The following is a 14546-nucleotide window of genomic DNA, read 5'->3' on the forward strand; positions in this document are numbered from 1 at the left end:
AATTTTAAAAATATTTGTCATACAATAAATCCATAAGGCATTTTTCATACAGAATTACTTTATATGCCAATCTTTATCTAAAAAAACTTTTTCTAAAAATAGTTCTAAATTTTTTAACAATGCTTAATGACAAATTACATAAAATGAAACCAAAATCTTTTTTTAAAAAAAAATCTTATGTATGCCTTGTAATGCCATTTGTGAGCTAGTTTTATTATGTCCATAATTACTAGGAATTAAAGGTGCAGTTTATACATTATGATAATTTTCATCTGGAAAATATACACTGTACTTATTTTCCAATGGAGCAACAATTAATATTTTGCATTTGTGTTAGCAACCAACCTGTTTGTGCTACGTTGTATACGACAATATGTTATTCAGCATCTAGGTGAGAGCTCGTTACCTGATGTCTACCTGCAGTTCAGTCACCTGATGTCCAAATGAAATCTCTTCCATTGTTTGATCTGATCAAACACATGATTTTAGCAATCTTGGCAGTTGAAAATTTATTCAATGTTCACAATACTATAGATCAACCCCTTGCTGATGATGTCAGAACTGTATAAATGTGAATTGGTTGTAAACGGTACTTCTAACCTTTTCACTGGTTGTCACCTGGAGCTGAATTTGTGAGAAAGATCTGACACTATTTTTGTATTTGGTACTCCTGAACACTGAAATTATATCAGAATATAAAACTGTCTTGACAATTCATGTTACAAAACAGGATCATTCAGTTATTGCATGCGGTAGTGTTTACAATTCTAGCCTCTCATAATGAAATGCAGTAAGTCATTCCGTCACCCAAGTTTCTTTCTCTCGCTTACGTAGATCTTCACATGATGTAGGCAGATCATCAGGGCTGTTGCAAATAGGTAGCAAATTGATTGACCACTTAGTGTAACGATGAACAAATTCCAAATTGATAAAAGGATGACTCTTGGCATGCTGCAATTAAATGGTTGCTAATAGTGACAATAGAATAAAACAGAGTAGCGCTGTGCAGCCAGCTTGATGTAAACACTTTTTGTTTTTAATTCTTCAAAAGTGTTTGAATCAAAGCATACCCATGGTCCCATATTGTTTTATGCAGGCATGGAGCAATGCAAAAGAAAGAAAATAATTAAAGTTATAGTAATTGCAACAACAGAATGCTTCTAGGCCATTTTCTGAGCCTTCAACAAACAAGATGTTATCAAGAATTGAAACAGACAGTGCCCTGAATGGTACTCAGACCTCTAAGTTGTAGTGATTTTTTTCGTTTCCAGATACTGGTGCAAATTTTACACACTAGGACAGGAAATATTCCTCGGATAATTATTCTTCCATTAATCTGTTAAGTGTCGCATAACTAATAGCACCCAGAACAATTCTAATAGTCAAAAAACACATATTTTTAAATTTTTTTGTTTATCCTTTGCCTTTGGTCATGTTCATACAATTCTTGTAATTTTGTTGCAGGAATGAAATAGAGATGCATTATTTATGAGATGAAATCTGCAATTGTAGCATCTCTGATATACAATTTAATGAAGAATATTTCTTTTTTTTACGTGTGTAGTTACAAAGTACAGGAGACAATTTTTTATTGTGATCGGATAGATATATAAATAAGCAAACACATGCTAAAAAAATTTAAGACTGTGGAAGTAGACCACTTTAATGCAGGCAAATATTCCTCAGATAATCCAACAAAAGTATTATAGAATATCTAAACTAAAGCTAAACTTTCAGATTATTTGGTAGAATAAAATAGTGTTCCAGGAATAATGGTTTTAAATTAGGTCTAAGTGTTCTACCAAATTGCTTGATTTTATTTCTTGTGGAGCACTATTATGCAGTTTTTTTTTACCCATGTACTTAATATTATCAACATAGGTTTTGATTTTATAGGTTATTATTTATAGCTGACTTCTTGTTCTTGCTACAGCAATGACTATCTTTCTTTTTACGGGGTGTTACTGGAAAGTTTTAAGAATGGCTCTGCTACTGCTTATTGGTTTGGCAGGCAGGTACACGGAGGGTGAGGAGTGGGTCATTGCCTTGTCCTTAAATGCCCTCTGACAGGAAACTGCGTTTCCTATACTCAGTTCATTGTAGCAGCTGGTTGAGTACGGATCTGTTAGAGCTTGTTGCCATATTCTGTCAGCGTGAAAATGGACATAAAAATGGAGCAAAGAATTTGTGTGAAATTTTGTTTTAAAACTGAGAAATCAGCTTCTAAGACTTATGAACCATTAAAAACAGCTTTTGGAGATAATGGTGTGAGCCAGTCAAATATTTTTGTCTGGTTCAACAGATTTAAAAATGGCTGCAAATCATTTGAAGATGAACCACAGTCCAACTGCCCTTCCACCTCAAAAACGAATGAAAATGTTGTGAAATTTCATGACTAAGTGCACTCTGATTGTAGACTTACAATTAGGGCTGGCGAACTTAATTTAAGTTGCTATGCAATTCAGTTAGTTTTAACTGAAGATCTGAACATGTGTCGAGTGACCACAAAATTCATTCCAAAAGTGTTGTCAAGTGACCAGAGGCAATAACGACTCGAAGTGTGCCAAGAACTGATTACTCGGACTAAAAATGACTCAGATTTGTTAAATAAGGTAATTACAGGTGACGAATTATGGGTATATGGACTTGATCCTGCAACCAAAGTGCAGTCTTCGTAGTGGAAGACTCCAGGTTCACCACAACCAAAAAAAACACGCAAAGTCGCTTGAAGGTGAAGACAGTGTTGGTGATTTTTTTGATTCTACCAGTATTGTGCATCATGAATTTACCCCTGGAGGGCAGACAATTAACCAGGAATACTACAAATGTGTCTTCAAGTGTTTTTGCGGAAAGGTGTGGAAGAAAAGGCCTGCATCGAGGAAAGACAGGAGTTGGGTGCTACACCATGACAATGCTCCAGCTCATCGTGCCTTCTCCATCATTGAATTTTTGACCAAATTCAAAATTCCTGTGCTTCCACAACTGCCATATTCCCCCGTTTCCTAAACTGAAATTTTGACTGAAAGAGAAGCAATTAGACTCAATTCAAGCATCCAGGCAAATATGGAGTGTGTTCTTAACACACTTCAGGAAAAAAAAATTCGAAAAGTGGAAACACTGTTGGAGTTGGTGTGTTCAGTCAGAAGGGAACTACTTTGAAGGAGATGCATCACAGTGCATGTAAGTACCACCATTGTACAATTACAAGCCCCTTCTTAAAACTTTCCAATCACTCCTCGTATGCTGTGTGCAAATTCTCTCCCCCTTCCTCCGTGCTCTGGTCCTGTAAGGAGAGCAGGAAGAATGAATGTTTAAATGCCTCTGTGTATGCTGTAAGTAATCTAATCTTGTCTTCACAGTCACTGTGGGAACAATACGTAGTGGGTTGTAGTATATTCTTAAAGTCATCGTTTAAAGCAGGTTCTTGAAATTTTGTAAATAGGCTTTCTAGGGATAGTATACATCTATCTTCAACAATGGCTCGAACAAACCTGCGATCATTTGTGCTAATCTTCTCTGTATATGTTCAATATTGCCTTTTACTCCTGTTTGGTACAGGTCCCACAGTTCAGCAATATTCTAGGGTGGGTCACGTGATTTGTAAGCAGTCTTCTTTCTAGACTAATTGCATTTCCCTAAATTCTACCAAGAAACACTAATCCGCTTTACCTACAACAGCCTATGTGATCGTTTCATTTCATATCCCTAAAAAGTGGTACACCAAGGTACTTTTACTAGTTGACAGATTCCAAATATGACTTGTTGATACTGTAGTCATTTGACATTACTTTTTCATTATGTGGAGTTCACAGCTTTACATTTTTGAACATTTAAAGCAAGTTGCCAATCTTTGCACCACTTTGAAATCTTACCAAGATCTGACAGATTATTTATGCAACTTCTTTCAGGCAGTACTTCACTGTAGATAACTTTGTCATCCACAATAAGTGTGAGGTTACTATTGATCTTATCCACAATGTCAATAATATTTAATATGGACAGAAAGGGTCTCCAACCGACTTCCCTGAGGCTACTTGAAGTTACTTCTGCACCTACTGATGGTTCTCCATCCAAGATAACATGTTGTGTCTTCCCTTCCAAAATGTTTGCAATCCAGTCACAAATTTCACTAGACATCCCATACAGTTGTACTTTTATGATAAGTGTAGATGTGGTACCGAGTCAAAAGCTTTTCAAAAATGGAGAAGTACTGCACCTATCTGACTACCTTGATTCATGCCTTTCAGGAAGTAATGTGAGAAAAGTAAGAGTTGGCTTCACATGATTGATGTTTTCAGATTCCATTCTTGTTGGCATGGAGGAGGTCATTCTGTTTGAGATATCATAATACGTTTGACCTCAGGATACATTATAAGATTCTACAACAATTGAATATTAAGTGTATTGGATGGTAGTATTGTGGATCACTTCTGCTACCCTATGCTTTCTTCAGACAACTGTGCATGGCTTTTTGTTCAAGGGAACTACAGTAGGTTAGTTAGAAGGATTAAGTCAGCTACAAATTCAGCAAAGAATCTGACAGAGATTCCATTATGCCCTGGAGCTTTGTTCAGTTTTTGCAATTTAAACTGTTTCTCAACACCACTAGCACTAGTATCTATATCACTCATTTTGCAATGGTGCAAGAATTAAATTGGGGACAGTACCCCAAGATTTTCATTTGTAAAGGAACATTTGAAAAATAATTCAACATTTCTGCTTTTGCTCAGCTACCCTCAATTTCAGTCCCTGTCTCACCCGCTAGTGTCTAGACACTAATTTTGGTACCGCTTACAGCTGTTACAAATGACCAGAATTTCTTTCGATTTCATGAGAGGTCCTACTTTAGTTGCAGAGGGCTTCACACATTGCTCTCTTGACAGACAAATACGTGTCATTCAGCATCTCCCTGTATCTAGCCTTATGTCTTGCTTTACACCTGTTATGCAGTAGCCTCTTTCTTTGAGTGACTGTGGAGAGTCCATCCCATCATGAACTGTTCTACAGAGTACAAATCTATCAAGCGCATGTTCAACTATTCCAAATGTGTTCACAGTTCTGCATACCATTCTCAAGAACTAAATGTTTAGAATTCTTTACAGGCATAGGACACAACTGCCACTTAACCGAGTTTGCTGAAAATATAAATACTTCTACTTGTTTTAATTTCCCTTCATTCTATCCAATGTATTTCCATCATGAGGGGACTTCCGAGTAATTTTTTCTAGATCATTCTCAAAGAATGCATATAGTAATGTTTTGCATGACGTTTTGTCATGCCCACCAGTTGAAAACTGTAATTTTCCCACTTGATAGATGATTCAAGCCTCTCCAGTGATGCCAGTATGAACAGGGAACATACACACTAGTGAACTTACATGTTCTCAAAAGTTTCTAGAGGTGAATCTGATGGTCAATGGAAGGACCCAATTATAAGTTCATGCAGACACTTGATACGACGTCTTTCCAAAATAATCACGTATGTAGTTTCAGTTTCTATCTCGGTGGATTTAATTTTTCTGTGTACTGTGACAAATACACTACATCCATTTACCATTAACCTATCCTTTCGATATACTCTTAGATTTCTTTCCAAATATCTCACTGCAGTCAACTGTGGGTTTTAACCAGCTCTCTGTACCTAATAAAATGTGAACTCCACAGAGTTATAGAACTGCTTCAAACTCTGGCACTTTGTTGTGAATGCTTCAGCAGTTAACAAATCGCCCCCTACAGTCATTTTTTGTGAATCTAATACTGACATTTCTGGGTCCCCTATAAACTACCAATATCTGGGTTGGCTGGAGAATAGCCCAGCCAAAAAATAAATGAAGTATAAAAAAGGAGTGTGCTACCGGTGTAGCAACTAGTGATGTGCAGAACTTACTCAGTATTTTCTGAATATGGTCTACAAGAGAATGTTAATCTGTTTTTCATAGCATAACTTGGTAGCTGCCTAGCAGTTCTGATTTCTCAACAGAGAAAACCTTACGTGATTTCACAAACCATTCCTGGTTGACTGATTTGTTGTATTCCATATATCCCATAATGAAAGGAAATCTTCAAGAATGTGGAACAACTTAGGGTAAACAATAACAAAATGAAGTGGCTGTTACATACTGTATGGATATAGACATACACTCCTGGAAATGGAAAAAAGAACACATTGACACCGGTGTGTCAGACCCACCATACTTGCTCCGGACACTGCGAGAGGGCTGTACAAGCAATGATCACACGCACGGCACAGCGGACACACCAGGAACCGCGGTGTTGGCCGTCGAATGGCGCTAGCTGCGCAGCATTTGTGCACCGCCGCCGTCAGTGTCAGCCAGTTTGCCGTGGCATACGGAGCTCCATCGCAGTCTTTAACACTGGTAGCATGCCGCGACAGCGTGGACGTGAACCGTATGTGCAGTTGACGGACTTTGAGCGAGGGCATATAGTGGGCATGCGGGAGGCCGGGTGGACGTACCGCCGAATTGCTCAACACGAGGGGCGTGAGGTCTCCACAGTACATCGATGTTGTCGCCAGTGGTCGGCGGAAGGTGCACGTGGCCGTCGACCTGGGACCGGACCGCAGCGACGCACGGATGCACGCCAAGACCGTAGGATCCTACGCAGTGTCGTAGGGGACCGCACCGCCACTTCCCAGCAAATTAGGGACACTGTTGCTCCTGGGGTATCGGCGAGGACCATTCGCAACCGTCTCCATGAAGCTGGGCTACGGTCCCGCACACCGTTAGGCCGTCTTCCGCTCACGCCCCAACATCGTGCAGCCCGCCTCCAGTGGTGTCGCGACAGGCGTGAATGGAGGGACGAATGGAGACGTGTCGTCTTCAGCGATGAGAGTCGCTTCTGCCTTGGTGCCAATGATGGTCATATGCGTGTTTGGCGCCGTGCAGGTGAGCGCCACAATCAGGACTGCATACGACCGAGGCACACAGGGCCAACACCCGGCATCATGGTGTGGGCCGTACACCACTGGTGATCGTCGAGGGGACACTGAATAGTGCACGGTACATCCAAACCGTCATCGAAGCCATCGTTCTACCATTCCTAGACCGGCAAGGGAACTTGCTGTTCCAACAGGACAATGCACGTCCGCATGTATCCCGTGCCACCCAACGTGCTCTAGAAGGTGTAAGTCAACTACCCTGGCCAGCAAGATCTCCGGATCTGTCCCCCATTGAGCATGTTTGGGACCGGATGAAGCGTCGTCTCACGCGGTCTGCACGTCCAGCACGAACGCTGGTCCAACTGAGGCGCCAGGTGGAAATGGCATGGCAAGCCGTTCCACAGGACTACATCCAGCACCTCTACGATCGTCTCCATGGGAGAATAGCTGCATTGCTGCGAAAGGTGGATATACACTGTACTAGTGCCGACATTGTGCATGCTCTGTTGCCTGTGTCTATGTGCCTGTGGTTCTGTCAGTGTGATCATGTGATGTATCTGACCCCAGAAATGTGTCAATAAAGTTTCCCCTTCCTGGGACAATGAATTCACGGTGTTCTTATTTCAATTTCCAGGAGTGTAGTTACAAATGTGAGTAGGTAAGTTCTACTCAGTTGCTTGTTAGTCTGTTTTATAGAAACTGCATGCAGTGACTGCTTTTGCCTGTTAGTGTATAACTTGACTCATCCCACATCCTTGAAGGTTCTCCATCATGATGGGATTTACAGAGAATGATGTGTGAGTATTTATTCAAGTCATAATGATAATCTCACATTACAATATTTCAAATAAGCAAAATCATGCAGCTGGTGCTACAAATAAACACTAATAGTTATACATCGAATGGAACATGATGTGTAAAATGTTTTGCAGCCCACCTGGACAATAAACTAAAATGCACATAGAGAAACTAATCAAGAAACTCGGGTGGAGATATTTTGATCTACACATCCCCAATACAGGAAAAAATTTTTCCAAGTAGACTTTCGTCTCTTTATCCAGGGTTCTAAGTAATGTCTAACATAAACCAAGAAACTGAGACTCCCCCTACATTCAAAAGAAACTTGAAAACTTATCTTAGTATGCACTCCATCTATAATTCACCTGGTTATCTAGATTCAAGGATTGAAGATTCCTGCTAGCAGCAAGATAAGTAAATGAGTTTCTTTTCTTATGACATAGAAAACTATTTTTGATAAATGTTATTTTGGCCATGTAGATATTACACTGGCACCAGGAGATAAACGGCAGCTATTTGATATAACTGAGGTAGCAGTAACTTTTTCAATCTAAAAGCTTTACTCTTCATTTTACTGTGATAAATCTAGCTTCATTCCACATCCCTGAATGTTCTTCCTCCACAATGGAATATCATGAATGAAAAAATCCTGGGGAATAGCATTCTGTGCATTTCCAGCAGTCTTATTAGTGGCTGCTTGTTTAGTATCTATCTGTAGAAGCCAAGTTATTTGTTTCTTGTCAGTCTTTGAGAGTAGGAGAGAAGTTTAATGTTTTCATTTACTTTTATGTGAAAAAGTTACATTTTTGTTATTCTTTCTTAGTCTTCAGATACAGTGTCTCCAGTCACTATTGCTCATCAAACACACTCCTGTTTCACCACAGTGAATATTAATCTATTCCTGCATTCAGTAATATGAAGAACCTCTCACCGCCTCAAGTGGTTTATTTATTCAGTTTTTATCTGTAGAAGCTATAAGACTGTTCAGAATTCTACTTTTTTAAAATAAAATTTGAGTTTAACATCCTGTCTCTATTATCTTCTGCCATGCAGTTAATTATATAAGTTCTGTTGTCATGATTGGGGGCTTTAACATTCAAAACAAAGACAAAAAATGAAATTTACCAGAGTAGTGATGGCTACAGAAATAAATCCACACAGGAAAGAAGCTGTTGCTGCTAAGTCCAATGCTGCCACATCCAGGCAGCCTTGAGCAAAGTATGATGTAGAGGAGCAATTCTGAAAATAAATGGTTAAAATCTTCTTAAAGTTTTGCTCAACATCTTTGCTAAAAGATGTCATTACGTACAATACCAAAAAGCTGCTATAAAGCTCAGCTTTGATTAAACTAGTTTCAATTATTTTGTCTACATGTGGCAGAGCTTTTGTTCTGAATTCTTGCTTTCCATTTGAATTATGAGTTTAGTTTCTATATCTGCTGTATTTGTGAGTGCATGTGTATGCCATGTATGTGTATATAAATAAACTGCACGCTGTATCAGCATGAGCCAGTCAGTAGAGGCTACCTGCAGTCACCACTGCACCATCTACTGGCGAATCACACCTATATACGCACAGAGCAGTGCTGACTCACCCTCTTTGTGTTCTTTTAGTCAGTCTGTACTGCTCACATCAGTTGTTTTGTGTATCGCTTATGTTGACCTTCCGTATGATTCTTTTGTCTTGATACGTGTGTGAAGGCACAAGAGGCTTATTTCCATTATTACCAGAGATTTATGAATAAAGCCATATTTGTGTTACTTTGATCAGTTTCATGTATTTCTTGGTTACTACACAACTGGCAATGAGTTTGGAATGGTTTCCATGTGTGCAGTTTCATTAGATTGGGTCATTATGGATGCCGTGCTACTAGCTCTGATTGAACAGCTCACATCAGTTATGATCGCTTTGTTGGCTTCCATTAACAGATAGGGTACCATTCCACCCACTTCCTCCATGTGATGATTAAGCTGAGGATTAGGAAGCTTACGAAAGAAGATTCAGACAAAATTTTATGGCTCTTGATGTGACAGACTCGAACTTGTGCAAAGCCTCTTTCCTCTCGTGTATTTCACCTAAGGTGTATTGATTGCTACGTCAGCTTGTCTCTTTACAAGAACTGGTAGCTCTTACATTTGATCACATGTGCGGTTTATTGTCCAAGAAGGATCGCATACAAACACGTGTCGTGGCAGCACAAGTTGAATTTTACTGATGCCACACGAAACCAAACCAGTCGTGCAGGGCCTGGGCAGTGAACTTCACGGCCTCAGCTGTAAGTGTCAGTTCATTACTGATGCTCACGACGATTCTTACGCAGACACTATCAAGTGGGATGTAATTATCTGTTAAGCTCCACATAAGGAAGTGAGACAGAAGGCTTTACTATGTGAACCCCCACACCCCCCTCCATTGTCAGGAGTTTGGCAAATAGTACAGTCTTTTGAAGTTCCTCGGGCAGCAGGTCACCAAATTGAAGAGTGGGCCGAGATGACAGTAGTGTCACAAGATGTGCCCACTAGTATGACAAACAGCTTCAGCATGTTCTAAGCACTGAGCTACTTTTAATGCCTGCCAGAAGAAAGACCACATCATCTCCCTGTGTCATTCACTAAAGGTTTCTCAGGATATGGATGTGTATATAAATTGTGTAACTCCAGTGCTCGTGACTTCTCCCAAGCTGTTTATCGAGTTAAGTGATTTTCGCCAAGTGCTCTGGCTACAGGTTGGCAGGTGCTGCAGTGACATTATTGAATTGTCAAATCTGTGTGAGTTTAGACTTGCCACCGTTGACACTAGTCATGCAGAAGCTGGTCAGTTATAATGAACAGAACATTGCACTGTGGGACAATTTACGGCTTCTGCCTCTTATAAGTCAGTGGTTTGTTCCATTACTATTTGGCGATTGCTGGTGCTGGTGTTGAGAACTTGTTTGGAGTGGATGAGTTTCAGGCATTTGGATTTTCTATCAGCAACACAGTTCACTTTGTGTCCAATCAGGTACCATATTCTCTATTGGAAACACTGTATGGGAAGTTTTCAAACTTGTTTTCAAAATGTATATGGTGTGCCATGAATTTTTCTGCTCATATTTCTTTTAAATCCACAGCTCAGCCCCATTTTTGTCATGCATGTCCTGTTTCTGTCGAAATTGAAGGATCAAGCGAAAGCACTGGACGGTCTCCAGTCTCTAGGGGTGGTGCATCCTGTTATGGCTAATACATGATTGTCTCAACTGGTTGTAGTTCAGAAGCAGTTGCGGAAACTTTGCCTCTGTGGCGACTTCAATGTGCAGTTGATCATGGATACATATCGTCTCCCACGCCAGGAGGAACTGTTGGCGAAAATATCAGGTGGCCAGTACTGTTCCAAAATTGGTTTGCCTGGAGCATATCTGCAGGTTCCTGTGAACAAAAAGGTCTCTCTTAATATTTGCACCTCCCTTTTGGTGTGGTCAATACCCCTGCTATTTTCCAATGCTTTCTAGAGCAATTGACTATGCCTGCCCCCATGTTGCATTAATTATCTGGATGATATTGTTCAAAGGGCTCCTCCATGGCTGATTTCTTGAAAAATTTACACACCTTGTTTTCTTACAGTCCACAGACTTATGATGTAACCTTGCAAAATCTAGGTTTTTTCAAACTTCTATTATTTATTTGGGGTTCGAGTTCTCACAGGATGGGGTTCACCCTCTGCCAAACCACATCTTCTCCACTGTGATGTCTAGGCTTTGATCCTCATACACAAAGGAGCTTCAGGCCTTCCTAGGGAAAACAGTCTACTACCATAAATTTCTGCCAGGAGTGGCCACATTCACCCACCTGTTGCATGCCTTGTTACTCAAGAACGTATCTTTTTGCTGGAGCCTGGATTGCGAAAATGCCTTTGAAATTTTGAAATCCAAACTACTCTCGGTCCCTTCTTTAGCTATGTTCTCCCTGGCCCAGCACATAGTTTTGGTGAATGACAGTTCACAGTATGGCCTCAGTGCGGTCCTAGTGCATTGATATGCCAACAGCTCTGAGCAACCTGTTGCTTTTGCCTCTAAATTGCTCACTCCAGCCAGCAGCATTACTCTCAAGTGGAAAAAAAGGCTCTTGCTGTAGTCTATCCTCTCCAGAAATTTCATGGTTTTTTTGTATGGCTCCAAGTTTCACCCAATTACTGACCATAAAACCTTAGTTTTCTTGTTTAATGCTGACATTTCCCTATGTGACAATGCAGCACACCGCCTACAATGCTGGGCGCTGTTCTTGTCTTTTTACAATTATGAAATCCATTTTTGACCTACATCTAAATGTGCCAACACAGATGCCTTGTCCAGCCTACGTGTGGGTCCTAATCCTTATTTTAAATGTGAATAATTGCTTTGCTTCCTTCTTGATACTGAAACTCAGGCTGTGGTCAAATGTTTCCCAATTAGAGCCTGCATATAGTAGCGCCATTGCCGTCAACACAGTTTTTCTACAGGGAGTTCGGTTAGTTCAAGAGGGCTCACCATAATAAACTGCTGGGTAAGGCTTTGAACCCCTTGCATAACCATTTTTCCTTATGGTATCAACTCTCTGTTTTTTGATGTGTTTTGCTGCTATCCACAGGAAACCTCTCTCAAAGAGTAGTCATTCCCGCCATGTTAGGTTCTATGCCTTCTCCACTAGGGCGATTAGGAAGTTTTGTACACTAAACTGTTAGCTAGGAGACATGATTTTTGGCCTGGTATTGATGGCAAAATTATCTGTTTTGTCATGGCTTGTGATCAGTGTGGCCAGCAATAGGCAGCTCCCTGGGCATCTCTGTACATCAGCCATGGGAATGCATTCATGTACACTGTTCTTGAATTCCCATCGGTTCTTGGTTGTGGATGCATTTTCCCAATTTCCTTACATTCTCCCGTGTGCGTCGACATTGGCTGGGATCACAATTCGTATGCATTTGAAGTTCTTTTTTTTTTTTTATTGGACGGTTGCCTTGTACCTTAGTTTCCAATTACAGGTCTCAGTTTGTTTTGCACAGCTTTCAATTGCTTTGTTCTTGTCACTGCATTTGTCATGTTACACCCTCAATCAAATGGTGAGGCAAAATGACTAGTGCGTATGTTCAAGTCCCAAATGAAAACGTTTGTTGCGGATTCTTCACCAGATGACGCTCTTCTCCATATTCTGAGTACCTATTGCTTCACGTCTATGGGGGAGTGGAGCCTGGCCGAGTTGCTTCACAGCCAGCAGCCACACATGCTCCTCCACCTTCTGTTGTCTGAACTGTACCTGCCACAGTAGTGTTCATTTGGCCACTTCACGTCAGGATTGCCAGTGTGGGTGCAAGGGTTTGGTCGCTGGCCCAAGTGGACACCAGCCACCGTTATCCATCATCACGGAGTCCGTTTTTGTGATGTTCATATGGCCGACAGGCTGGTGACGTGCCACTTTGATCAGTTTCACCACCAGAAGCTATAGCTTTGCAGGCTTCGTAACCACAGCCCACCTCACCAACCTCCACCTCCTTCCACCTCAAGCCCGTCGTCACCTGCTGTAGAGGTGCTGGTGTCAGTCCTCCTCCAGCCTTGGCTACTTGCCACAGTCTGCTGTTCCACACAGGTTGCCTCCACTGGCCCCCTCGCCATCATCACCTCAGCATCCCTGTCCAGCCCCGTCTCCTCTGCACTGAGGCATGCCTGCCAATGACAATGCAGAGATGGCAATGACACTCTCCTGCCCTGTGCTGTTATCAGGTGCCGTGTGAACCCACCACCCTCAGGCATGACGGAGTCTCCTCACATTCCGACCCTATACTCTGATGCCTGCCTGGCTTATCATCCTGCCACCGCCATCAGCACTGGCTGCTGCCACCCAATATCTGATGGATGTGTGTCTCAGTGAACCGCTGGCATCTCCTGCATCGCCTGGATGCCCTCTTTGGATGAGGGAGAAGTGTGCTATATCCTGCTACTATAGTCGAACCCGTGAACAATGGCAGTTGGCAAGGCAAGGACAAGGATTACAGTGATGATGATTCGAAGTGATAGTTGCAGTATGCAGATGTGCCTGCTTTCTTGAAGAAGGCATATATTCTGAAATTACATCTCTCACTTGCTAATGTGGAATGTATCACTTACCAACACTATCAGCAATGGCAACTCGCAACAAATAGTATAAAAATTCATTAATCAACCCACTACAATCATGTTTAATGCTCACATTAGCTACAGCACTGAGAGCAGATCACTCAGAACACTACTGAATGCTCATGACGTGTGACTCTAACTATAGTGCATGTGAGTGTGAGTGGGTGAATGTTGTGTCACCGTGTTTGTGTACTTAAATCAACTGCCAACTGTATCAGCACAGGCTGGCCACTAGAGGCCACCTGTAGGAAGTGTGCACATTGGATGGTCTCTGCCGCGTAGTCTACCAGTGACTCATGCCCATATACACACAGAGCAGCACTGATTCACCTTCACTATGTTCTTCTAGTTTGTACTGCCTCACACCAGTTGTTCTGGGTATCAATTATGTTGCACCTCCTGAACGATTCTTTTGTCTTGTTACATGTCAAGTCACAAGAGGCTTATTTCCATTATTGTTCAGAGGTTTATTAATAAAGCCATATTTTTGTTATTTGGATTGGTTTCATGTATTACTTCATTACTACAATGTCAGTCTTCCTTAGCTTGAAGAAAGAGACCAATACTGCTACTTTGAAAGACGACATTGTCACATATTAATAAGTGTCAGTGTAGTTAAAATCAATCTGGACCACACATTCACAACTCAGCCAAAATGGTGTTGTGAGGCTTGATTTTTTTTTCTTTTATTATGATAATACAATTCAAAAAGTAAGTGTTGCTATT

The 14546-nt window shown here is 41.1% G+C and overlaps 1 protein-coding gene across 1 annotated transcript in view; it reads right to left on the reverse strand.

Moving 5' to 3' along the window:
* Positions 1-14546, reverse strand: part of LOC124717081 (tetraspanin-3-like) — a 45920-nt gene that overhangs the window by 13732 nt on the left and 17642 nt on the right. Inside the window, exon 3 of the mRNA XM_047243782.1 lies at positions 8822-8935. Coding sequence (XP_047099738.1) covers positions 8822-8935 — 114 coding nt within the window. The remainder of the gene's footprint in view (positions 1-8821; positions 8936-14546) is intronic.

The sequence above is a fragment of the Schistocerca piceifrons genome, chromosome 1, assembly GCF_021461385.2.
Source record: "Schistocerca piceifrons isolate TAMUIC-IGC-003096 chromosome 1, iqSchPice1.1, whole genome shotgun sequence".
Lineage (NCBI taxonomy): Eukaryota > Metazoa > Arthropoda > Insecta > Orthoptera > Acrididae > Schistocerca > Schistocerca piceifrons.